This window comes from Macrotis lagotis, chromosome 5 (genome assembly GCF_037893015.1).
Source record: "Macrotis lagotis isolate mMagLag1 chromosome 5, bilby.v1.9.chrom.fasta, whole genome shotgun sequence".
NCBI lineage: Eukaryota > Metazoa > Chordata > Mammalia > Peramelemorphia > Peramelidae > Macrotis > Macrotis lagotis.
In genome coordinates, this window is record NC_133662.1 from 37346852 (window position 1) to 37374825 (window position 27974).

General features: G+C 34.3%; 1 protein-coding gene across 11 annotated transcripts in view; it reads left to right on the top strand.

Moving 5' to 3' along the window:
* The window catches only part of MLIP (muscular LMNA interacting protein), a 490259-nt gene that overhangs the window by 374285 nt on the left and 88000 nt on the right, over nucleotides 1–27974 (top strand). For 6 of the 11 annotated variants that reach the window (XM_074237217.1, XM_074237219.1, XM_074237221.1 and 3 more), the window contains one exon: nucleotides 514–6095. The exons of the other annotated variants lie outside the window; for them this stretch is intronic. In XM_074237217.1, the coding sequence (XP_074093318.1) occupies nucleotides 514–738 (225 nt within the window). In that variant the 3' untranslated portion in view covers nucleotides 739–6095. Of the gene's footprint in view, nucleotides 1–513; nucleotides 6096–27974 lie in introns of those variants that run through there. 11 annotated transcript variants of the gene reach the window in all.

The following is a 27974-nucleotide window of genomic DNA, read 5'->3' on the forward strand; positions in this document are numbered from 1 at the left end:
AAAGAGACAGTAGAATGTACTATATATATATATATAGAGAAAAGGACTTGTAACCTGAAAGATAAGGAAGGAGGGAACAAACATTTATTAAATATTCTTTGCCAGGCATTTTGCCAAGATTTGGTTCTCTCAACAACTTGGAGGGAGATGCTATTATTATTTTCATTTACAATTGAGGACACTAAGGCAGGCAGAGATAGTGACTTGCCTGGTATACATTTAGAAAGAGTCTGAGATTAGATTTGAATTCAAGTCTTCTGGGATATATGAACCAACATCCTATCTACTGTACTAGCTTGCTACTGGTAAAGTTAGAGAGGGTAAGAATCTACATTGTTAGAGTTTTCTGACTTAGTTCAGTAATTCCAGTGAAATCACTCTATGAGATCTTTTTTTGTTGCTGTTCTTTTTTTGGTAATAATTTCCAAAATATCTTATCAAACATTTGGACTTTATTCTGTTTGCTTTGCACTCATCCACTAATACAATTTTGTATGCCATTCTTCCTTTTAGGATTCTACTCTTCATGATGTTGCTTTTCTCCAACCTCTCTCTAAGACTAAACCATTTCTTCCTGCTAAATCACTGTTGCATACACAAAGTCTCTCAAAAACTGACTGCCTTACCCCTGGACCTTTCAGTCATTTGTCCTCTATCTCTTTGGGTGATGTACATGTGAATTGCTCTACTTCATTCAGTCACAACAGATTGTATAATAAGGTGAGAATTCTCTACTGAAATAGCTTGTGGTAGAAATAATTTTGGTGTTATATTTCCAGGTACCCAAAACTTAAATGGAAATGAATGTGATACGGCAAATAGATGCTCATCTTTGAAATGAGGAAGAACTAGACTTAAGTCTGGTCTCTGATACATGTTGTCTATGTGACCTTTGGACAGTAATATGTGTCCTCAGGCAATTCTCTAAGATTTTAAATTAAAGGGTAGTGGATGGAGGTTACACATCAGAAATTTAATCCATTCCCAAAATTCAATCCTTCAGACAAAAATTTTAACGTAGTAGAAAAGGACACATTAAAGTATTTAAATTTATTAACAGTATTTTAAACTTATTTTAGTTCAATATTTCTTTTAGTATTTTTTCCAATTGACAAACATTTGTTTTCTCTCAATTCTCTTCCATTGGAAAAAGTAAAAGAAAAAAATACACTTATAACATATACATTGTTAAATAAATTCCTACATTGATCCTGTCCAAAAATATTTGGTTTGCTCTGTATCTTCAGTCTCTTATTCCCTGTCAGGAGATGGGCAATATATATCATCATTAGTCCCATAAAATCATGGTTGATTGCATTGTTCATAGTTCTGAAGTCTTTCAAAATCATTTGCATTTACAATGTTATTTTATCAACCTTCTCTAAGTAATTCTGCTTAGTTCACTTTGCTTCAGTTCATACAAATCTTCCAAAGTTTCTCTGAAACTAATTTCTTATGGCTACATTTGTATACTCATCACTCAATTAGTGTGTACCCCCTCAGTTTCTAATTTTTTGCCATTCCCTATAGAACTGCTATAAATATTGCTGTTATAAACCCCTTCCTCTTCCATTGACCTCTTTTGGATAAAGGTCTAAGGGTAGATCTTAAATTAATAATTGAAAAAAATATATTTTAAAGCCTTTTCCAAGGTTAGCAAATAAATTTATATTTTCCCTCAAGAAAAATTTTGTAAAACATATTACTGGAGAATTCAAATATTTTTAATACTTATTAAAATTATCTTCAAAACTTCTTTCAATAATACAGTGGCAAAGAAGTGTTTGTGATTTCAGTTGATGGCCATATTAAAAAATAATACTTAAAAACCCACCTTCTTCAAATGCAAGAGATAAATTAATATTAATTTCTTTCCTTTTTGTACTTATTTACTATCAGCCATAATATCATTTTGAAAATGAGCAAATCACTTCATATTTAATGAGAAAAATTCAATGGAGGTGAGTTCAACTGATACAGAATCATTTATAGAAAGTTCTGGAAAGAAACCAGAAATTACTTATTTCTTCTGTATCATCCCTATTCCTTAATACTTCTTGGGACTCTATGCCGATCTTATTCCAATTTTTGGTACAATGGGAAAAAATGCTGAATTTGGAATCTTTGTACCAGGTTAAAAACCTTGTTCTGTCACTTTCTAGTTGAATGATCTTAGTCTAACAACTTAACCTTTCAGACTCAATTTCATCTTCTGTAAAATGAGTTATTTTTAACCTTTAAGGGCCCATCCACTGATAAATCTATTATACTTGGTGGGATGCCTTGAAAAAGACTCATTGAACCACCATGGATAATTCAGATTTTCATCAATGCTGGGAATACTCATTTGATAAGAGGAGATATATAGACCAAAAATTAAGTATTCAGCTAATTTTTGTAAATTCATCACATATTAAATATAATTATAGATCTGGTTATTTGCAGGAAACATGATAAATCCATTTGTAAAAAAATACAATTAATTGTTTGCATTACAAAAATCTGATCTTTTGCCTCAGTTAAGACTACTCTTTCATGGGGGGAAATCAAAGCTTGACCATAGTAGTATGTTAGGAAGCACAGAATCAATAAGTGCAACTGATTATCCCTAAAGCAAGCATAATGTCCTTATAATTAACTATATAGGCTTTACCTAGATCATCCAAAACAGTGATGTCAAATACAAACAGTGGTCACTAAACTGTCTATAAGGCTCCTTGTTAGAAAATTGCAAATTAAGATTTAGTTTGTTTAATATTTAACTTAATCTAGTTCATGTTATACTTGATAATGCTGTGGATAGCATGTTAGAAATGTTTGTTCTGAAGTTTGCACATAATGAAGGAATGATAGATCTGAAAACTATTATAACCATCACAGTTGAATTTTCTCTTCAAATGAAAGGAGAACATTTTAAGGACTTTATCTCTCTACCAATATAAGAATTGGATATAAAGAGTAGATGGATGGTGTTTTGTGAACTTTGACTATTACTATGTCCTAGTTCCAAGTCTTTCCAGAAAAGCATAATTTTAAAAATTAATTAAAAATATTTGAAATTCAGATTTGACTTTCACCAGTCATTATTAAATCCATTTTGTTAACAACACTTGATTTTGTTAACTTCTCTTGACCTACTCATTTCTATATTTTAGAAATTATGACACTTAAAATAATAACAGTTCTCATTTATATAGATTGTAATAGATAAGTATTTTCCCTCAGAATAACTGCATTAGACTTATGCTTCAGGTGTTGTTATTCTCATTTTACAAACCAGGAAATTTGGACTCTAAGATGTTAATTGGTTTATCCATGATCACACTCATGATCTCATATATGTCTATGACAGGAATTGAGTTCAGGTCTTTTTGACTCCCTATACCAACATGTTAGGCTTTTCACAAGATGGCCGATCAGCATTTTTTCTAAACTTTGATTGCATATTCCTTTGATATTTAAGTAGTGTTTTTCAGGAACTGTTCAGAAAGGAGACTAACAACATATTCTCCATATGTAAATTATTTTTCTAGACTGTACTAAATGATCATATGTGAGTCATCTGTGTATTATTGGATTGGGTATCATCAGAAATAGTTTAGTATTTCTTGTTTTTTTAGTATCTGGTGCTTACTGATGTTGAATAGGGAACTATTGTCATACTTTAAAAAGTATTATCAAGGCCAGTTCACTCTTTGCTGAGAAGGAAATTAGCTCAGCAAAAGACCATAACATTTTCTCATTATATTCTCTATTTGATTGTGATTTCTTTTATTTCTAGAAAGGTAGAAATTAACTTTTTTTTATTAAATCCTTCTTAAATACTATTAGATCTTTATATGTATAAACTATTCCTGGTTATAAGAACTAGAGGATAAGTTTTAAAAAAAGACTCCTTGAGGGTAACCATTCTTGAGTGAAAGTATTCTCTTCTCAGTTTAGCTTCACTTTAGAATTCTTCCCTTATTGCCTTAAAGTCTCTTCTTTCTTTGACTTTTGCTATTCCTGTGTAATCCTGATACCTTGATTATGCCACTATCTTTCTCAATATTCCTCACTGCCTTGCTAGAGAAAGGATTGCATTTCTGCTGATTTGGTTCACTATAAATCCATATTATCTAACTTTATTTAAGAGGACCTCAAGTAGTTTTCATCAATCATTATGATTCATTTTTTGCTAGTTCCTTGTATAATCCTCCCACTGACTATTCCTTAAAAATCACATCTTTCTCCCCTCTATCATTCTGAGCAGTGTCTTATTTCCTACCTTACTAAAGAGATAGACCCCTTCATCTTCCCCCTTTATTATTTAAAATAAAGCAAAACTATGCTCATTATACTTCTCAAATTTCTATCCAATCAGACAAAAATAGGATAATCTTTTATTTTCGAGTTCTTATGCAGAATGTTGGCTTTTGTGGTAGGAAGACAAGGACAGAGTAGGAATGCTCTAGCATAAGGACTTTTGAAAAATCCTGACTTGATAGTGGGGAGTGAATCAAAAGAAGAGAAGAAGGGGGCCTGACCATTCTTAGGTGCAAAAATTCTTGTGTCTACATGCCAATGGAAAACAAGATAATTTTGCTTTGAGCTTAATATTTGCCCAGTGATTAATTACTTCAGTCTTAACCCTAGACCTCATGTTTCATTAGCCTTCTATTATACCTTGTTATGGTACTCAGGTGCACTTACTACTTCTAGCTTTTGTCCATTTCTGCTCTATGCCTTACTGTACGTATTTCATGGTTTATTGTGCTATCCCTATCAGTTTAGGGACTTCTCAGTGACCTATGCCTCCATAAGAGAGAGCGAGAGTTCATTTAACACCATGGACAACACTCACTTGAAAAGTTCATCCCAATTGTCTATTAGTGGGTTGGGATGAAAGATTTAACTTGGTTCATTCACATCCATCCCTTATTACATCTTTCTTACTTTGTTCTTGCTATAATCAACTTTCTTTATAGTATATTTGGATTTTCCTTTTCCCATAAAGTAGATTTTTCTTAGCTTCTTTTGTGTCCATTGGCAGTTTAGTGAAAACTATGGATCTTATCTCATAGCAATGTGGATTGTCTTCTCATAATGATGTTTTTAAATTCCTCAAACAAAAATACATGAGCTTATAAGAAACCAATTAAATTGAAATACAGTTTATCTCTATGTATGCATGTATGTATCTATTATCTTTCTATCTCTTTCTCTATTTAATGTATCTGTTCAGAGATTTGATGGAGAATTTCTGATCTAGAGTGTTTTTTCTAGAAAAAAAGGAATGTATTGACTTTTCCTGTGTTGATTAAAAACAAAAACAACATTCAGCTTTGATGTTCCTTCCAGCTGCTGCATTATTTTTTTCCTTCCTTTACCTTAACGCTTTTAAAGTGAATTCAATTTAATTGGACAAACATTTGTTGAATATCTACTAAGTGCCAGGCTTTTTGCCAGGTACTTAAATTAATGTTCTATACCCACAATCTCCGTTTGTTCAATATCCATTTGCTCTTTTGCCCCCTAAAATCTGGCTTTCACTCCCTTTACTCCATGAAAGTTAACTTTCAAAATCAATGATTTTCTAGTCACCATATTCTGTTTTATTGTCAGTGCCTTTTCTTGTCCTTTCTTTAGAATCTTAAATTGTTTTATGTAGGTTACTTTATTTAAATGCTTGTTGTTAAATGTCAGAATTAAAGTCTGACATAAAACAATCCTGCATTATATTATTGGAAATTGAGTCTTAAAGAGATTAAGTAGCTAGCTTCAAGATCACAAAATGTCACTTGGCAGGGTTAGGTTTCATGAGCAGTTCTTTTGACTCGAAGCCTAGTTTGCTTTTCACAATGTAAAGGCATTTCCCTTATTTTCACAATTTGCTCCCAATGCTGCTAGCTTCAAGAGTGATGGAACACAATTACTGGAGCTGATAAAAAAGTTTGAGACCATGGTTTTTATTTTTTGAGGACTCAATTCTTTTAAAAAAAGATTACTATTTATATGTACACTATGAGAGACTCTCACATGAGACCCAACCTACTTTTTGGACCCTTAGGTAAGGAAAAAGAGTTAAATGCTATATAGAGCACATGAATAGTCAATGCAGCTCTTTTCATATATATATATATATATATATATATATATATATATATATATATCTTTCTTTTCTGCTTCCCTTTTTCCATTTCTTCAATATCCTCATTAAATAGTTACTACTGTTTCTCCTGCAGCTAAGGGTAGTTAATGTCTTGAGTACTGATTTTTATCACTTAATATTAAAGAATATTACTCCTTCTCCTCCTTTCCCCCCTTCCTATTCTTCCAGGAGGAAGAATCAGGCCTAGAAGAAGACTTGACATTTAATAACTGTGTGGTCTTGGCCAAGTCACTTATTCTTTGTTTGCCTCAGTTTCTTATCTTTAAATATAAGATATATAGATAATTATAACAATAGTATATATGATAATTTATTAAAGGTAATATACATTAATGATATAATAAATATAAATAACCATATCTAGCTTCCAGAGTTGTTGTATCTAATGAAATAATCTTTGGATCTTTATAAAGTGCTTATCACAGTGTCTGGCACATAGTAAGCATGATATAAATGCTAGCAAATATCACTACTAGTTATCATTCTCTCCATTCCCTTCTTTTAACTCTGCTACTCATTTGATGGGTTTGAATGAATTTTTAACTCAATTCTGTTTTTCTGTCTCTCTATCTGTCTTGATCTCTATCTCCAGCTTTCCTTTTCTCTTCTCTATTTATCAATGTCTCTCAGTCTCTCTCCATCCTATATTTTTGTAATAGTTTAGAAGAACCAGAATTTGCTATATGGATGGTTCAAACAGAGTAGATAAAGAAAAAGAAAATTCTTTGTTGCTGACCTGCTAAAGAAGATAATTTTTTAAAAATTTACCAGGTAGGGAATTAATAGTATTTTTTCAGCAAAGAAGGGGCTTAGGTGTTTTTTTTTACCTGACAGAACAGAGGGGAAATGTTTTAATTCCCAATGTTTGCATGCACATGGTTAGTGACTGGTAACAGCTGCATTTTCAACTAATTTTCTAAAAAGTAGGGTTATCATTGAAACTTGTGTTTGTGGTTTATTTTTTTTAATCTAACTTCTGATAAATGATCTTTCTCCTATTTATGTCTAAATCACTATGCTAGAACTTAAAAGCACAAAGAAGAATTCAAGTTTAGACTTTTCCTGCTGGCAGCATACAATATATGGGGCAGATTAGATACATATATAGATTAATGAAATATAGAGAAAGAAGATTAATAAGTGCATAAGAGAGCTGCTATTCAAATACTTTGGGAGCTCATAAGAAGGAAAGTATGACGCTGATTTCTCTTTTTTTTTAATTTCTCTTTGCCTACTCTAAGCAATTCTTTTAATTCTTACATTGCCTTCATAGGCATTAAATCCTATTGAATATTTCATATACAATAACATCTCACCTTTCTTCATTTATATCATTTACTTTGGGAACACCACAGGATCTCCTGTTGTCCTAAGCAGAGAATCCTTTCTACTTCTGCTTTTCATTCATCCTACATTCTCACTCTATGATCACTCTAAACTTTTTCTTCTTATTTCTGGGAATGTCACACCCATTTTTGTAGTCAGAAAACTGCAATGAAGAAAATCTCTGACTTTTCTCAATTGTCAGCCAAGATTTTCACTAACCAATCCTTTAATGACATGTTCTAGAATATTGCTAAGATTTGAAATTCAAAACCATTGGTGTAAAGTTTTTAGACAATCTCCTAATCCTTTTAAAAGTAGGAGATTTCTGGGGCAGCTAGGTGGTGCACTGGCCCTGGACCTGAGTTCAAATTTGACCCCAGACACTTTATAATTACCTAGCCGTGTGATCTTAGGCAAGTCACTTAACCCCATTACCTTAATAAATAATTTTTTTAAAAAAATGAGGACATTTCCTTTTTTAAAAAATCTGCAATATTTTCCCCATTCTATATGATATTTTTTTTACAGAGCAGACACAATGGATCAACCATTACATGAAGCAGTTTTCTCAGTAATAGTAATAATAATAATGACAATAAATAGTTCTATAGTACTATGAGATTTCCAAATTTCAAATTCCAAATTTTAATTATTCATCTAAAGTGAGATCAGTGCTAAAAGCATCATCATCCCCATTTTTTTCAGATCAGGAAATAGGTTGAGAATAATTAAATGACTTATTAAGGGTCATACCAGAGTCACAGCTAATAAATATCTGATGCAGTATTCAAATTTAAGTATTCTTATATTCAAGTACATCATATTGCTTCTTAAGGGTATTAGTTTTATCCAGGCCAGGTCATTTGAGTTAATCAAGAAAAGCTTAGTTTTCTATTATTCTAGTTTTATGTATATTGAGTAGCAACATCCTGTTAGCAATTTTCAGTCTTTTTCCAATCTAAAGAGTTGTCTTCTTGGTAGAAAATCTCTGTCTTTTTCTTCTTTTTTTTTAGGTTTTTTTTTTGGTAAGGCAAATGGGGTTAAGTGGCTTGCCCAAGGCCACACGGCTAGGTAATTATTAAGTGTCTGAGGCCGGCTTTGAACTCAGGTACTCCTGACTCCAGGGCCGGTGCTCTATCTACTGTGCCACCTAGCCACCCCAGTCTCTACCTTTTTCAAGTTGCTAGTCATCACTATCTAAGTTTTACTCTGAATTGTGATATTCTTTTCCTTGATCTATTGCTATCACTTTTCCTCCAAAACCATTTCCCCACTTTGCTTAGTTATCCTTTTTACTCTTGATTTATTGGGAACTTCAGCATTCATGACCATTCTTATAAGACATGATTTTATAATTCTTGTTATCTACCCTTGTTTCCTTTATCTTGCAAGTACTTTTGTTAATTTAAGTTGATTAGTGAATTTCTTGTGCTTCCTCTTTAGAGAGAAATTTCCTTTTAAATCATCATAAGTTTTCTTATTAGATTCTTTGATCATCATGTTTGAGATTTTCTTAATCTTTCTTTGTTGACTTTGTAGAATTTTTGTTGTGATCCTCTCTATATTCTTTCAGAGCTTTTTGAGATCTCTTTTCTTTAATGACATGTTCTAGAATATTGCTAAGATTTAAAACTCAAAACCACTCCTTTCTCCATCATAAATTTCAAGGTGGATTTTTCACTTCCCTTATATTCTCAGTTAACTTTTCTGGATGATCCTCAGATCAAAGCACCATAAACATATGTATTCTTGGACAAATTATGTCCAAGAAAGAGTCAAAGTGGAAGAAAGATTCTGTAAAATTGGTTATGTACTCTAAATATCTTTACTTGTGAGTAATGTGGTAAATATATATATATATATATATGTATGTATGTATCAAGCCTTGGAACTTTGCATTATCACTCAGAAGAGTGGTTAAAAAAATCCCTATTATTTAAAAAACACAACTGGATGTTCATCCAGTACAGCTGTACATAAATCTTGGACATACACTGAAAATGGTCAGTAAAGGGAAAATGGAGTGAAGGGATTGAAGGAAGAGAATAAGTATTTGTGTTGGAAGAATGTATTGCCTTTGCAAATGTGCTGATATTTGAATCACCTTTTTATCCCTAAATGACACTTAAATCATATCTATTCTCAAGTTCACCCTCTTGGACCATGTATATTTTCTTTGGAACTTGCTTTACTGCCAATGTCATTGTTCCCCACCATTTCTTAGAAGTCCTAAATTGTAATTCTATCCCACGATCACTAGATTTATCGAAAGCTTCATAAAATTGCCCAACTCTCTTATTTCCAAACTCATGAAAATCAATGAAGAACAAACTGGAAAGAAAAGACGAAGTGAGAATGTTCCATCCATAATATTATTTGACAATCATTGGCGTAATTTAAATTTATACCTTGAGTAATGGGTTGAAAGGCATATGTTGATTTTTTATTATGAAAGTTATAAAGTTTGTGCCTTACAACAAACCATCTGTTATGCCAAGGTCATGATTAATACTTTCCATTTCACTCTTGATCATATTTATTAAGCTGTTTGGATCTATTTTCTACCTTTAGTGTCAAGTCCTTTTTTCATTTTTTCTTTGTTAATTTTCCTTTTCATAAAGTATGACATAGCTACAATGTTGACAAATAATTATTATGAATATGTGGTGCTGTTTCCCTTTACATTCCTGCAAGCTGCACTCAGTATAAACTATGGTATTTTTCCCAGAATGACAAGATCCCTCTCCTTTTAAGGGGGTGGGGGTCAGATTTGGTCAAGAGGAACATCTTGCTCTTTTATTTCTACTCAATGTTCATATTTCATTTTCTTAAAAATTTAGAAAACTTTAATATTCTTCTGATAGATTCTTCTTATTTAGTTTTGATTTGTCTTCTTTTTTCATGGTGGTGAAGACATTTCAATAACTTCTGTTATCAGTACCAGGAAAATTTGAAAAGCAAAGAAGGTCAGAGCTCATAGGATCAGAGATTTTAGAATTGTAAGGAACCTCAGAGGGTCATCGAGTATAAGCAGAGGGTGTGTAAGTCTTTCTAGCAGTAAATCAGTCTAAAAATATTTATTAAGAGCCTCCCATGTGCCAGGCATTATTCTAAGAACTAAGATACAGAGAAAGACAAAAGACAATCCCAGACCTCTGGTAACTCACAATCCATGGTCTCTGCAGATGTAATGTTCCTTATCTTAATATTTAACTTGGCTCCAACCTAAAGTTGAATTAACCTTGGGTTAGGTTTTTCAAATAATAGGTTGGTTGATAGAAGAGTCTTCTTGGATTGCTCTGCTACACCTTGGGCAGTTTATTAGGAGCGTACAGTTGAATAGAGGTGTATTATATGGAGCATGTGTAGAACCTACATTCAATGTCATAAAAGGATTAAAACCATCCAGGGTTCAGAATAAAGTATTTCTGTCCTATATAAGTCAAGAGTAAATAAGGGGTTCATCTGTTACACTAGATATAAGTAGAATAAACCTATAAAGACATTTGATCTAGATGAAAATTTGATCACAAAGGATTTTCATAAGACATATTTACATTAAAGAAAAACAACAACACATTGCCCTTCATCTTTCTAGTACTAAAAGCAACTATTTTTAACTTGATAGCAATCTCTCTGACCTCCAACTTCTAGCATTCCAACTGAATAGTAGTCTAATGTAACAGGTATGAGCGGTATCTTTCCTACTTTGAAGCAATTCCAATTACGTATCAGTGAGATTATTCCTCTGAAGTTACATTGTCACTGGCAACAGTTGTAGGTTCCTCACTGTTAGCAAGATTAAGACTAGTCAGGCAGACAAATGTTTTCTGAAGGGTTTGTTACATTCTAGACCTTATGCTAAATAATAGAGGAATACAAAAAAAGTCTCTTCTAGTATCTTACTAGTTTTTAAAAGGGACAGAAAAAAGTAAACCATACTTCCCTCCTATAGTCAGCATCTGTCATATAATTGGAGTGCATAACACATAATTATCTCTGTGTATCAATCCTGTCTTTGCTTTAGGATGTAGCATATTTCTTTAGTGATTCAAGACCAGTGATGAGGACAAACACAGTGAATAATGGCAATGATGCCATCACAAGCCTAGAGGATGTCTAAAGAGTTGAAGGAAAATGGCTTTTCAAAAAATATGGCTTTAATATTTTAGTGGTTCTAGGACTCCTCCCCCCCCCCCCCCCCCGCCATGGGGTATTCACACCATCAGAACAGAATGCAAACCATCCAGACCTTCTTAGGCTATGTGATTCTTAGACAAGTTCAATTGTTTTTTCAGTCATGTCTGACTTTCTGTAATTCCAATGGGGTTTTCTTGGCAGAGATACTGGATTATTTTGCCATGTTCTTTCCCAACTCATTTTACAGATGAAGAATTGAGGCAAACGAAATGAGACCAGCTCTGAATTCAGGAAGACTCTAGGCCCAGTACTCTATCTACAGAATCACCTAGCTGTTCTTAGATTCTTAGACATATTTTCCTATAATTCATCATAGTAGATTTAGCAAGTATTCTAGTACTTTCCTCTAGATCTCTAAACCTTTCATGGGTTCTAGTACATATCCAGACTATGCATTCCTCCTCTTTATTTATTGTTGGTTCATATTTTCTTATACTCCTATGTAGCATTTTGTGCAAAAGACATTGTTGACAATATGTCTTAACCTGCTTACTCCCATCATGTATCTCTACATTTTCTAATGGATTGCCTCTAGATCTTTAGACATAAATCAGAGAAGGAATGTTTTAAATAACTGACTTCCAAATAAGGAAGACCTGATCTCGGGTCTTACTTTTAACATTGACTCTAGAAATACTAATTAATTTCTCTGTACTCTAGATTATAAATTACAGAGAAGGTGCCACCCTGAATGGTAAAAGGGATTCCATCACCAGGAAATTCTGGATACCAGTGAACTAATGTTTAAAAAAATAAAAACAAAAATCTCACAAATCTGAAAAGAAGTACAGAGGTTAGGTTGCTTGGAAGGTATCAGTTTCAGAAAAAGAAAGGCAATGTTATTTAGGAGAATGAGAACTGGATTTGCAGTCAGAGCACTTGGATTTGAATCTCTGGCTATACTATTTGCTATGTGTATGAACTAAGGATTCTAGATCTCTAGAGATGAAAAGAATTTCAGATTTGATTTAGTCCACCCCCCTCCCCCATTCAAATGATGAAGGAACCTATACACCAAAGGTGAAATAACTTCTCTAAGGTCACAAGTGGCTTAGACAGTGTTTGAACTCAGATTTTCCTGATTCCAATTCCAGCATTTTGACTACAATGCCATATTGAATTTAACCTCTCTGGGGTCTGTCAGAGAGTTAGAGAGAAAGAGTGACTGAGACAGAGAAACTCACATAAAGAGTCCTGAAGTAAAGAAGGTAGGGCATGAATAATGATACTGCAAAGAAGGTACAATCTTAAGAGTACTGGACTTGGAATCAGGAAGACTCATCTTCATAAATTCAAATCAGGCCTCAGTTACTTACTAGCTGTATGACTCTGGACAAATCACTTAACCCTGTTTATCTGTTTCTTCATTTATAAAATGAGCTGGAGAAGGAAATGGCATACCACTCCACAATATCTTTGACAAGAAAACTGTAAATGGAATCACAAAGAATAAAACATGACTAAAATGTCTGAAAGTAGCAAAGGAAGTATTAGTTCCTTTATTGCACAATACTGATGCAGGGCATAAGGAGTTTATATTGACTTCAGGAAGACCTGGCTTTGAGTCAGTTAACTTCTTAGTGTTCTAGACAACTCATCAGACTAAAATTGAAGACAAGGTACCAACACATACTGTTAAAAGGAATTTCTCATAGCAATGAAATAAATCACTGTCCCAGTTCCATATCCCCTACTCCCTCTGCCCCAAATAGATAATAAACCAGATCCATCACAGAATAGTAGATAGAAATTTGTAAAATTTGAACAGTGCTTTTAGTAATGTTATTACCTTACAAAAAACAAACACAAATACCATGTTCTTAACTTTTATATTTTCCCAGTAGCCTTCTATTACTGTTAATCATTAAGCACATTAATCTCTGAAGAATCAAAATTGCAGATCCAAAGGACAATGATTCTCCATGATGAGAACTGCCAATGTTATTTTGTTTCATATCCCTTATTGATTCAAGGCAATTTTCCTTATTCTATTTACAAATAAGGAGGAACAGGGAAGTATAAATAGTCAAGCATGACTTAGGAAAAAATTGATTCAGGAAAAAAATCATAGCTGACTATCCCTGTGCCTGGGTTCCATTTTTGCAATTTCTAATATTTTAAATTATGGTTGCCATTTCTCTTATTTTTGTGATTCTGTTTTTTTCTGTTTAATTCTTTTTTCTTTATTGATTTTCTGCATTATTATGCATGCAATATAAATTATGAAAATTATTGTACCAACGTTCATCATATTTTAACAATTATTTAATTGATTATTAACAGTTGTAATCAATATACTAGGATTATTTATGGTCTCAAAGATCTTACCAAGCAGTGGTTAAAATGATAATTGTTCTGAAAGGAGTTTTCTTTTTGGGAGTGAGGAAATATTAGTAAAGATTAATTAGCTTCCATTAAACCCAATTAAAATAGGTTCAAATGATAAATGTAAGATATGTGTGAACTTCATTTACTAATCCAAAGCTAAGGGTCCTTTGAAATAATAATTTGTTTTCTTAGTATAAGATCATCATAAATAGATGTAAGGGTGAGAAAGACCTTTTTTTAAGAGAATGTCTCAAGAATCAAGCAACTCTCCTGTGAGTTGACAAATTTTCTCTTTTTACAATAATAGGTGAATGAGTTTGAAAGTTAAGGAATTCATTTTTTGAGGTCACACAGCAATTCAGAAGTATAGCAATGAAAGGTGTGAAGAAAAGAACTTATTTCTCTGACATATTTTCCAAATTTTTGTTGAATTGATATGATAGATTAGAAGATGACAGGAAAAAAGCACCTGTGACTCTTATGTTGAAAATAACTTTATCAAAGCAAATTAATATGAAAGATTATTTTAGAATTTGAGAATCTTGTTAATGTTGCTCTACATTACAGGCTCAGTTATAGACTTTTTTTGTTGTAAATGAACCACTGTAATTGCTTCCATCATAAGAGAAAAAAAAACATTTTCATGTGTTTTGGTTCTAAAATCATTCTAAAAGTCTTTGATTTTATGGGAATCAAATATCTTTAGAATGACTTTGAGAAAAGAAACTTCAGAAGTTAAATTCCTTTCTTTCAGCATATTTTTCTTATCACATTAAAATATTTAAAGTATTTTGAGTTATTCAGATAATCTAAAGTGGAATTTTTTGTCCATCTATTTTTTTCATTTGGCAAACATTTACTAAATATATACTATATGTTGAGATTGTGCTAGATTCTGTGAAGATATAAAGTACAGATAAATTGAACTTTCTGCCTCTGTGGAGTTGATAGGTTAGTGGGGGAAAAAAGCACATATAAATAATAATAATGCAACATATTACATGATAAGTACATTGAAGAACTGAAAAAATATATGAGAGTTAAGCAGGAATAATTGGGGAAAGTGGATTAGGGAAGCACTCTTGAAGAAGACACCATTGAATTGAGCTTTAAATGATGACTAGGAATTCAATAGATGAAGAGTGATAGGGAAGAGACAGCCTGATGATGACTGAACAGGAGGAAGAGGGTATTCCCTATATATCAAATCTAGCAAAAATTCCAAGACAAAAGGATGATTAAGCAATTCAACAAGAAACTTTCTTCTTCCATCCCAGAACTGTGCAAAACTCAGTAAAAAGCTCATGAACAATAGCCAAAGGATTAGTAGGTGGGACTTCCAAGACAGCTAAGACCAATGCCTGAGGGCCTTTCAGCATTACTAGGGACCAGACAAGGGACACATGTCATATGTAAGGCTTTATGACCAGAGACAAAGGAGTGAAGGGCTCCCTTAAGAAATTCTCTGGGTTAGGGATTTTGGAAGCTCAAAGGAGTGGTAGCAGGTAGTGACCAGTGCAGGGTTTACATTGCAAAGACCAAGACTTCCACACAGGGACTCTAAGTTCCCAAATATTCTGTTCGGGGAAAATAAGAGAGGACCTGAAGATACAGCACAATGAATCTCAAAGATCCAGGACTGGGTACTAGAATGAAAATTTAGTATAGGAATCCAGAGAATTCAAGATAAGACTATGTAGGACTAATTACACAAAGGTTATACAAAAGTACATCAGTGGCAGATATGGCAATTCAGGGACTAAAGCTGGAGAGATGATTAAATCAAAGAAAATACTAATGGTATAAATAATTATTGCAAATCTATGGGTCTCTCTGAAGAAGGGTAACACTGCAGCTAACTGGCATAGTAGCTATGTAAGGGAGCTAGACCTGAGGAATTAGGATGGCCTCAGTCAAAATTCTGTCCCAGAAACTTGCTAGTTAGGTGACTCTGGGCAAATTATTATTATTTTTTTAATTAAAGATTTTATTTATTTTGAGTTTTACAATTTTCCCCCCAATCTTACTTCCCTCCCCCCCACCCCCAAAGAAAGAAATTTGTCAGTCTTTACATTGTTTCCATGCTATTACATTGATCCAAATTGAGTGTGATGAGAGAGAAATCATATCCTTAAAGAAACATAAAGTATAAGAGATATTCTCCATTGCAGACAGCCTCAAATTGTCACTGATGGAATGAACAAATCCATCAAGGTTGATCATCGCCCCCATGGTGCTGTTGGGGGGGTACAGTGTTTTTCTGGTTCTGCTCATCTCACTCAGCATCAGTTCATGCAAATCCCTCCAGGCTTCCCTGAAATCCCATCCCTCCTGGTTTCTAATAGAACAATAATGTTCTATGACATACATATACCACAGTTTGCTAAGCCATTCCCTAGTTGAAGGACATTTACTTGATTTCCAATTCTTTACCACCACAAACAGGGCTGCTATGAATATTTTTTGTACAAGTGATGTTTTTACCCTTTTTAATCATCTCTTCAGGGTATAGACCCAGTAGTGGAATTGCTGGATCAAACGGTATGCACATTTTTTTCTGTCCTTTGGGTGCAGTTCCAAATTTCTCTCCAGAAAGATTGGATGAGTTCACAGCTCCACCAACAATGTAATAGTGTCCCAGATTTCCCACATCCCTTCCAACAATGATCATTGTCCTTTCTGGTCATATTGGCCAGTCTGAGAGGTGTGAGGTGGTACCTCAGAGAAGCTTTAATTTGTGTTTCTCTAATAAATAATGATTTAGAGCATGAGACAGAAACAAATGAAATAAAAGCCTACATTGGAAAGCATTTAAAGGAGAATAAATAAATTCGGAAAGAGTGGTAAATTTTACTCAAATAATAGACTTCCTGAAAATAAAATAGAACAAATAGTCAGTCAACTTGTATTTATTAAACATTTATTGTGTGTCAGACATTGGGCTAAGTATTGAGGATACAAAGAAAGGCCACCAACAGTCCTATTCTCTTTAATCAAAAGATAGAAAAAATAGAAAAGAATGGAACATATATTTTCAGAAGCAGCTGATTGCAAAAATAGATCAACTAAAGATAATCCAAGAATTATTGAACCTCTTGAAATCTATGTTTTAAAACAAAAGTCCAGATACTCCATTACAAGCAATCTTAAATGAAAACTTCTCAGAAGTATTAGAACCAGAAAACAAATAAAAAAACCCAACTACTAATCACCTCAAATAATACTAGAAAAAAAATTCAAGGAGTACTATAACTAAAATCTAAAAGGATAGATAAAATTAAAATTCTTTAAGCATCCAGAAAAAAAGAACATTTTTCAATACAAAGGAATCACTGCATCACATAAGACTGAGTAAATTATACTGTAAAATGAGAGGAGTCTTTTTTATAAAAATTAAGAGGAAATCTTGCCTTCTAAAAAACAAAAAATATATAGCCTTACAGTCAAAAATAACTTATTTTTCAAAACTGAGAATAAATCCAGGGTGTGTGGGGGGGATTGGCTCTTTAATGAAATCGAGGACTATAAAACATTTCTGGTGAAAAGACCAGAGCTGAATATCAATTTTGAAAAACAAACACAAGAGTATATAAAATCTAGAAAAGTAAATTTATTTGTGGAATTGGAAGGAACTGTCTGATGATATAGTGCTTAAATACTTATAGTAGAAGTAACAAATGTTGCTTCTGAACTTTGCTTTCAAAAGATATATGAAAGAGACGTAAAAGAAAAGCATTTCTTGGGAAGGAGGAAATTTGTTTTCTTTTGAGGGTGGAAAGAGGGGAAAGGGACCAAATGTAAAAAGAAACTCCAGGCAAAAGAAGGAAGAGGGTGGAATGTGCTATGGGGGTATATAAAGTGATGAGAAGAAAGTGAAAACATATAGGAAGGGGATGGGTATCATATGAACCTTATTCTTTTCTGAAATGGACAAAAGAGTATTGAACAAGTCATTCTCCCTTCCAAAAAAAAATACTACCATCACCATCAAGGTAGAGTTTGGTGTAGAAGTACATTAAAATAAACATGGAAATAAGCAGGAAGAGGGGATGAGAAATGACTAAAACAAAGAAGGGAATAATTGTAAGAAAGATAACTGTCCTTATACTGAAAGAGTACTAAAGGGAAGATGGGGTAAAGAACTAGAATCTATGGGACTGTTTTATATTTATATATGGACTTGCTTCCATCATAAGATAAAAAAAAACATTTTCATGCGTTTTGGTTCTAAAATCATTCTAAAAGTCTTTGATTTTATGGGAATCAAATATCTTTAGAATGACTTTGAGAGAAAAATATTATATATTTACATAATTTAGAATATTAGAAAATGAATGAACAAATTGTGGTATATAAATGAAAAGAAATATTAATGAGATGAGAAAAGACAGAAAAAGACAATTTTAGTTAACTGACAGTGAAATGAACTGCATCAGGAGAAAAAAAATCATGCAAGTACAGTGCCATTGTAAAGAAAACAAAACAAAAGAAAATTTTTAAAGATTAAGAATTCAGATCAATGCAATGACCTACTCATGTCTCTAATTAGAGGACTTATGATGAAGAATGTTCCCCCCCTCCATTAACAAATAGGTAATAGACAATATTGAAAGAGACAAGCATTTTTTGTACATTTAATTAAAACAACAGAGTGGGAATGTGGGCATACTATGAATAGGGAATAATGTTATCAATAAAAAAGAGTCAAGTGAATGAGGATTACTTTTGCTTGTCAGAAAGCAAATCTGTATTTCTGGAATTTAAGAGTTTCTGAAGGAGAATAATGGAAGCCCAAAAAATGTAGTATATTTCCATATTATAAAATGCATTGAATGTCAGGCAAAGGTGTTTGTACTTTCCTTATTAGATTGTATCAAGACTTTAAAGATTTTGGGGAGGGAGGGGATAAATATCATTTGATCTATAAAAGGATGCTGTATAATGACTATGTAAAGTCTAGTTCAGAGGCAAGTGATATAATGAATAGAATTGTCTTAATTTACTAAACTGTAAAATAGGAATTATAACAGTTCCTCCCTCAGAGGGTTGTGAGGATCAAATGAGATAACCTATGTAAAGTACTTTGCAAACTTTAAGATACTATATAAATGTTAGCCATTATTCATATTATTGGATAAGGGAGGAAGATTGGAAATGATAAGTTGATTTTAAAGCTATTGTAAACTGCAGGATATTAGTCATAAGGGTCCAATATTAAACTATTTGTGGTAGAAATTGTTGAAGAGAATCATGAAGGTTATGGATACCAGAGGTAAAAGAAAAGAATCAGTAGAAAAAACAATAAAATTGCACCTATTTATACAACATCTTTAGATTTTCAATGAGCTTTTACATGCATTATTTGTCTCACCATAACCTAAAAAAGAAGAGTGAATGATCATGTCATGGGTTTGTGGAAAGAATGCTGGATATCAAATCATAAGACCTCAGATTATACTGTCATTACTTCTTCGACCTTGGACAAGTCATTTTACTTGTTTGATCTTCAGCTTCCTCATCTACAAAATGATGAATCAAACTAGTTCTATCCAACTTTAAGTTAAAAAAATGAAAGAGATCATCTTTAAGGGAAAAGTCATATTGAAGATATCAATGGAAAACTAGATATAGATGTATAGAGAGTTGTTAAAGGCAGGATAAAGGATTGAAGCTTATAAAAGAAGTGAGGAGGAAACAATTAGATTCTGGAATCATCTATATGGAGTTAGTAGTAGAATATGAGGGAGTTAATAATGTTGCTAAGGGTTAGATATTGAAGAATAGAAAGAAAAAGACCAGAAACAGAGATTTTGGAGAAATCAACATTAATAGGTCAACAAGAGGATACAGAGTCAGAAAAAGAGACAGAAAGGGGAGAGAAGTTGGAGAGAACTAAGACAATAGTTTGAATCTAAGTCATGGTATCAAAAGCTACCAGAAAAATCAGGCCTGGAAAAAGGATCATTAGGTTTGATAGTCAGTACCAATTAGAGCTCTGGTAATCTTTTATGAGAGTAGTAGATTGAAAGGGACAAGATTAAAGAAACAGAAGGATGAAAGGCAGGTATCATAGTAACAGAAGAAAGAGTACTGTTGAATTGGGAGTTGAGGACCTGTACCACTTTCAACTTTCGTTATTATCTTGGGAAATACACTTTGCTTTCATAGATTCGGTTTCTTCAACTACAAAAATGTGTGAGTGGTTCTTTTTAACCTCTGAAACCTTCTCCATATTGTAAATCTATGATCCTATGAGTCTATCTCAGTGTTTTCAAGAGGCTTATCAGTGATGAGAAAAGGAAAAGTGAGTCAGTAGGTAGATTGAGGCAGAAGACATAAAGGAAGGGTTTTTGTTTATTGCTTTGTTTCAAGATTTTTGCACACTCCAACATGTTTCAAGGAAGATGGAAAGGAACCATGAGAAAGGAGACATTGAAGATATATGAAGGAGAGGATTTGATTACAGGTGAAAGGTTCTTCATGAGATGAAATTGTGTATAATCTGGATTGAATGCCAGTATTGAGATTAATCTTAATGAACTGTGAGCATACTTCTTCTGATGGTGATAATACTAGGAAATGATGAGGATTACAGAAAAGAAGTATGAGGGCAGTCAAAGATAAACTAACTTATCTCTTCCAATAGTGGGAGGGACAGGGAGTAGGAATGTGTTGTGGGAGGGAGAATAGTAGTAGTAGTAGTAGTAGTAGTAGTAGTAGTACTTAATTTTTATGAAGGTGGATAAATTTACATACTAGGATGAAGATAATTCAGTGTAAAATTGATTAATTTAATACAACTTGGTTTATTTTTCTATTCACTCAGAGGCTGGTAAGAAGATAGATAAGAAATAAAAGTAGGTTTATAGAATGAATTATAAATTATATGTAATTAGAATCTCCACTAGGGGGCAAGAAGAGCATTTCAATACTGGAAACTCCTTAATAACTTCATATTGGAAATCATGTATGTATATAGTGTTTCAGGGAATCTAATTGTCAGTCATCACTCAAAATGTATTTAATTTAATTATGAAAAAAATTGACTTTTAAATTTCTTCCAGTAAACTGAGAACAATGAGTTTTCTTATATATAGAATATTTTTTTTGACTTAATCTTTGTGATACAAAAATCTGTCTCAGAGCTCATTTGTTTCTGTGGTAGGAAAGCACATCATAATAAATAGCTAAAATTTCATGTGGAAGCACTGTAACAGATTCATTACAGGAATTAAGAAATTGCTAATTAGAGAGAAATGGGTGGCAGGAGGCAGGTTGAATGACATATTAGTCAGGAGGAATATAATTTGAGGCTATGCATTTTTTCTGGATATTCTCAAAAATGCTTTCCTGCTGTCCCATTATAATTTATTGAACACGGGATTTTTCTTCTGCCATTGTAATGTAACATGCTTTTGCCAGGCTTCATTTATTGTGGTATAGTTCTATAAATAGGAATAAAAACTTGATAATTCATAATATCTTGAATAAATAAAACCTTGTGTTGCTTAGGATATATACTAGAATGTGAAATAAATCATAGTTTTTAATCTTAAAAAAAGATTTCTTTACATTGAACAAGCATGCCATTATGGCTACAGTAGTGCTGTAATATATTTTAGAAAGAGACAGCATGTACATTTGCAAAAAGTACTGGCCTCAGGTTCAGAAATATATGAGTTCCTATCCAGTCTCAGACACTTATTAACTGGATTAACTTATTAACTGAATAAGTCATTTAACATCTTTATGACTTAGGCATTTCCTTAGGACACATTCTTAGGACCATGACATATGAAAATCTGGAAAAGAAAATGGAGACATTTAGTGGAAAACTTGGGTTGTTGGGGGCAGCCTGATAGATTTCTTCAATTTTTTGAAGGATGGTTTTGAATAGGAGAGATTGGTTTATTTTGCTTGACCTCAGAAGATAGGCACAATGGATGGAAGATGCAAATTTGATTAACTGAGGCAAAGTAAAGTGAGCAAAAGCAGAACAATTTATAGCTGAACCACAACATTGCAAAAAAAGAAAACAAAACAAACAAAATATTTTGAAAAGTGAAAAACTCTGAGCTTTATGAAGTGACCAATCATGATAAGAAATGATCAGCTTCTTGATTGAGAGGCAATAGATTCCACATATATAGTAAGACTTGACCAGGTCAACATGAGAATTTGTTTTGCCTGAACATTTATGTAGCAATGCTTTTTCTTTCTGTTGCTGTTGCTGTTCTAAGTGTTGTTTTTCTTCTCAGTATATATGGATAAGAAGGAGAAAAAATAAATACTTATTAATTGAAAACAGTTAAACATGTAGACTTCAGGTCTGGAAAAATCTCTTGACAATTAGTATTGTCTAAAAGCAGTGGGATGATGCTTTATCTCTCATTTAGGTCTTCAAGTAGAGGCTAGATAACTACTTGTTAATTATATTATAATGAGGATTCCTGGAATCACTCTTAAAGTTTGTGACTCAGTGATTCTGTGATCTAAGTGAAAGATGCTGAAATTTGTAGGGTTGTAAGACAAGCTCACAGATCCTTCCTTCACTACTTCATATATCTTAGTTATCTTTCATAGTGTAAAACTAAACTAAGATCACTTTGTCAGGTCTATTAAGATATTTTCTTACTAAAGAATAGCTTCTTAAAGCCTGAATTTTCTATCTGAGTAAGTTTTTTTTTCTTTTTTCCTTTTGAAAAGTTTTTTAAAAATAGAATCACAAAATATCAGTGAAAGAAGGAAGCTCCTAAGATTAGCTCAACCCTATGTTTTGTAAGGGAGGAAAATGAGACTTAGGGGAATAAGGTATTTGCCTGAGGTCAATTAGATATTAATCAACAAAGTCAAAATATGAAGTCAGATTTTCAGATTTTCACTAAAGTGCTCCTCTTTTTTTTTTTGGATTTTTGCAAGTCAGTGGGGTTAAGTGACTTTCCAAAGCTAATGTTTTTGTCTGTTCTCGAAGAAGACCATGACATCAGGGATGTGATGCCATGACAAACACTTGAATTGGATTTGAGGGGGAGGGAACTGTGCTAGGGCACTAGCTTCACTTTCTTCTCCAGAGACATCTGGGTCCACTGGCCAGATGTGATTTAGGACAACTGGAGATGATCTTGAATGTGGGGCTTTTAGGGTTAAGCAACTTGCTCAAGGTCATACAGCTAGTCAGTGTCAAAGGCTGGTTTCAAAATCAGATTCTCCTGACTCCAGGACTGGTTCTCTATCTACTGTGCCATCTAGCTGCCCCATTTAGTGGATTTTTTCTACACAATAAGGTCACCTTCTAGATACATGAACATTTTTAGACTTCATTCTTCTTTTCTACTATGTATTTATTCTTCTTCTATAGTTTAGCTTAAAAAATTTGTTGCAAGTCTTCATCTTGTCTCTAATATTCTCAACTTTTTCCTGAGGGCAATGAAAACCAAATGTAGTTCATTTAAAAGTTGAAAAGTCTGAGACTGACTTAGAATACAGTATTGGGAATATTATTGTTTTCTGTGTAATCTTGTGTTTCTAAGTATATCCATTGTGATTATATACTGCCTCCTCCATGGTATTATCATTTAATTCAATATTTATAAACACATTGGGAAGAGTGCTGGTTTTGGAATCAAAACATTCATGGAAAAAAGATTTACTTTATTCTATAGGATGATAACTTTATTCTATAAGAGGAACAGCAAGTTGTATATATAATAGATTTGAAATTTCATGTCTTGAGGGGGCGGAGCCAAGATGGGGACAAGAAGGGATCAAGTCTTAGGAGCTCTCTGATAAAATTCATCAGCTAAGGACTCTAACTAAACTTTTGAGAGACAGCACCCACAAAGGGACCCAGTGAGGCAATTCTCCTACTCATGGCAACTGGGAAAAGAGCAGAAAGGCTCTGCAACCTGGGATTGGAGAGGTGGCTGGCCAGAGGGGTGGCCCACCAGAGCTAAAGAACTTCAGCCTCCCGGAGGCAGCCCCAGGGCACTCGGAGTCTCAGCTCACAGCAGCGGGGGAGTCTCCTGAGCTGCACCCCGAGGAGCACTGGGCACAAAGTGGGGGAACAGCAGGGGACCTCTGCCAGAGCGAGCATGTGGAGCCCAGCCCTCAGGGCACACAGCAAGCAGCATCAGCTTTCCCCAGCCCTGATCCAGGAAACAGAAGCAGGCGGAGCCAGTAAACAGGAGCCCCCAGGGCATGAGCCCATTGAGCTGAGGGAGGGGAGTGAAGAGAGACTGCTTAGCTCTGTCCTCTGCCCCTGAAACAGGACTCTGGGGCTCTGACCACATTAAGATCCTGATCGCAGTCTAGGCCCCCCAATAGAACAGCAGCCCCCCCCCCCCACCTCAGCCCCTTGGCAGAGGGGGGCGCTTATGGTCATTCACAGACCAGGAGGGAGGACAGAGCCGCACACACTGAGACCCTTGTGGGAGTGTCCCAAAAGCTCAAGAAACACCCAAACCAGGCCCAGGCTGGGAAAATGAGCAAACAGAGAAACAAAAAGAAGACTATTGAGAAATATTTTTCAAATGAGCCCAAGAAGGACCAAAATACTCAGTCTGAAGATGAGGAAGCACAAGCTCCTGCATCTAAAGACTCCAAGAAAAACAGAAATTGGGCTCAGGCTATGATAGAGCTCAAAAAAGACTTTGAAAATCAAATGAGAGAGTTGGAAGAAAAACTGGGAAAAGAAAGGAGAGAGATGCAGGAAAAACATGAAAATGAAGTCAGCAGCTTAGTCAAGGAAATCCAAAAAAATGCTGAAGAAAATAGCATGCTAAAAACCAGCTTAGGTCAAATGGATAAAACAGTTCAAAAAGTTATTGAGGAGAAGAATGCTTTAAAAAGCAAAACTGGCCAGATGGAAAAAGAGATAAGAAAACTCTCTGAGGAGAACAAATCCTTCAGACAAAGAATAGAATTCAGGGAGATTGATGAATTTAACAGAAATCAGGAATCAATACTTCAAAACCGAAAAAAATGAAAAATTAGAAGAAAATGTGAAATATCTCATTGAAAAAACAACTGATATGAAAAACAGACTTATGAAAGATAATTTAAAAATTATTGGAATACCTGAAAGTCATGATCAGGAAAAGAGCCTTGACATCATTTTCAAAGAATTACTACAGGAAAATTGCCCTGATATTCTAGAAGCAGAGGGCAAAATAGAAATGGAGAGAATCCACCGATCCCCCAGAGAAAGAGATCCCAAAAAACCAACCCCTAGGAATATTATAGCCAAGTTCCAGAACTCCCAAGTCAAAGAGAAAATATTACAAGCATCCAGAAGGACACAGTTCAAATATTGTGGAGCTGCAGTCAGGATCACACAGGACTTAGCAGCAGCTACATTGGAAGCTCGTAGGGCTTGGAATACAATATACCGGAATGCAGCCAAGAATGAACTACCCAGCAAGGCTGAATGTCCTCTTCCAGGGAAAAAGATGGACTTTCAATGAACCAGGGGAATTTCAAATGTTCCTTTTGGAATGGCCAGAGCTGAAGAGAAGGTTTGATCTTCAGATACAGGACTCAGGTGAAGCATGGAGATTGGAGGAGAGGGGGGAAATATGAGGGACTTAATGAGAATGAACTGCATGTATTCCTGCACAGAAAAATGACACTGATAATACTCATATGAACCTTCTCAGTTAATAGAGCAGGTAGAGAGAGCTTTTATAGTTGAAGCACAGGAGAAAGCTGAATTCAAAGATAAAATATGGTGTAAAAATGGAGTCAATAGAAAAAAAGTGAAATGGAATGGGAGAAAGAAAAAAGAAGAGGGGGAATAGTCCAAGATATTTCACATAAGATTTTTTTTTTATTACAATGAGCTATTTCAATGATATGGAAGTGGGGAGGCAAGGGGGAATGAGGGAAATTTTGCTGTCATCAGAGATGGCTAGGAGAGGAAACAGCAAATATACTCAATGGGGTATAGACATCTGGAGTAAGAAGGAGGGGGGAACAGGGGGAAGGGGTGGGGATGTGAATAAAGGAGGAGAGGATGGACCATGGGGGGAGAGTGGCCAGATATAACACATTTTCTTTTTTACTTCTTGCAAAGGGCTGGGAATGGAAGGCCTGCCCAGGACCACAGGGCCAGGTACATTCTGGGCCTAAGGGGTGGTATGGGGGTTCAGGGCTTCTTGGCCCCAGGAGCAGGGATCTGTCTGCTGTGCCACTCAGTGACCCTACAGCAGAGTCATAGTGAAAGGAGAGAGAAAATAGAGTAAATGGTAGTGGAGAAATAAGAAAGGAGGGAGTTGCAATCAGCAATGGCACCGGTGGAAAAAGATGGAAATAACTTTTGTGTTGGACTTATCATAAAGAATGAGATCCACCCATGACAGAGTTGTTGGTGTTGGAACAAAGATTCAAGCACATTTTTTGTTATGATTATTTGGGGGAGGGTGCAGAGCAAGTAGGGCTGGATGGCCTGCCTGGGGCCACATAGCGGGGTGATCTTTGGGTGTCTGGGGCCGGATTTGGACCCAGGTGCTCCTGGCTCAAGGGCCAATGCTCTGTCTGCCACCCAGCCACCCCTACTATTATTACTATTTTATTTTATTTTGGGTCTTTTTTTCTTTCTTTTTTTTTTTTGGTTTTTGCAGGGCAGTGGGGATCAGGTGGCTTGCATGTCACATGGCTGGGTGATTGTTGGGTTTATGAGGCTGGATATGGACTCTGGTGCTCGTAGCTCCAGGGCTGGTGCTTCGTCCATTGCGCCTCCTGGCCATACCTACAATTATTACTATTATTATTTTTTTACTTTAATTTTTTTCTCTCCCCTTTACTTTTTTCGCCCAAACAAGTCTATCTATATTCATGGGGGAGGAGGGGTATTTTGTTTACTTGTAAACAAGAATATTTTATTAATGTAAAAAAAAATTTGTACAAAATGAGAATAAAAAATAAATTTAAAAGAAAAAAAGAAAATACTTAAAAAAAAGAAAATAAATTTCATGTCTTTTATGATGTTTACCTATGATTTATAATATATCCTATGGGTTTTATTCCCCAAATTAAAAATGTGGGAAAAATTAGCATTTATGTCAGGAATTGGGGATAAAGAGAATCTCTGTTCTTTAGGAGTTTATCACCAAATGGGCTAAAACAATAGAAAATCTATGTTTAAAACTTTAACTTTGATACCTGCTACCTAGATGGTCTTAGGTAAGTCATTTCACTTCTCTTGAACTCACTTTCCTTTTATATAAAGTGAGGAAGCTGAATGAGATGTCATCTTGGGTCTTGTGACTGATCATAACTTATCAATACTTCCATTCATTGTTTCTATAGAGGCTGCTATAGAAGCTAAGTCTAGTGACTTAGCACAGCATTCCCTCATTCAAATCCAGTTCAAGAGTTTGTCATGCCATCACCTTCCTGATGTCATGTTCTTCTTCGAGAACAAAGGACAAACATCATCATCATCATCAGAGGCTACTTAGCATTCTTCCTTTACAAAACATCTTGGGTTGGGGTAATCTCTCCAATCTCCTACATTTTTTTTAACTCTACCATGTATAGAAAAGATTTTATTAGACACTCTAAGAATCATATCTCTATATAAGACACGTAAAAGCTAATCTTTTGCTTTGAAGTACTGATAGAGCTACCTATTGTTATTCAGTTGTGTCCGAGTCTTTATTACTCTTTTTCTGATTTTTCTTGGCAAAGATATTGGGGCAGTTTGTCATTTCCTTTTCCAGCTCATTTTAGAAATGAAGAATTGAGGCAAATAGGGTTAAGTGACTTGCTGAGGGTGACACAGTAAGTGTCTGAGGCCAGAGTTGGACTCAGGAAGATGAGCCTTCTTGACTCCACACTTGGCATTCTATCCACTATACTACCTAGCTGCCCTAAAGAGCTATCACCTGAGAAACATTTTTTAATGAGAAAGTTGAGGCTTACTAGATTATTTAGAAGCATCTCTGAATTTTGAATGGTTGTAAATATGTTG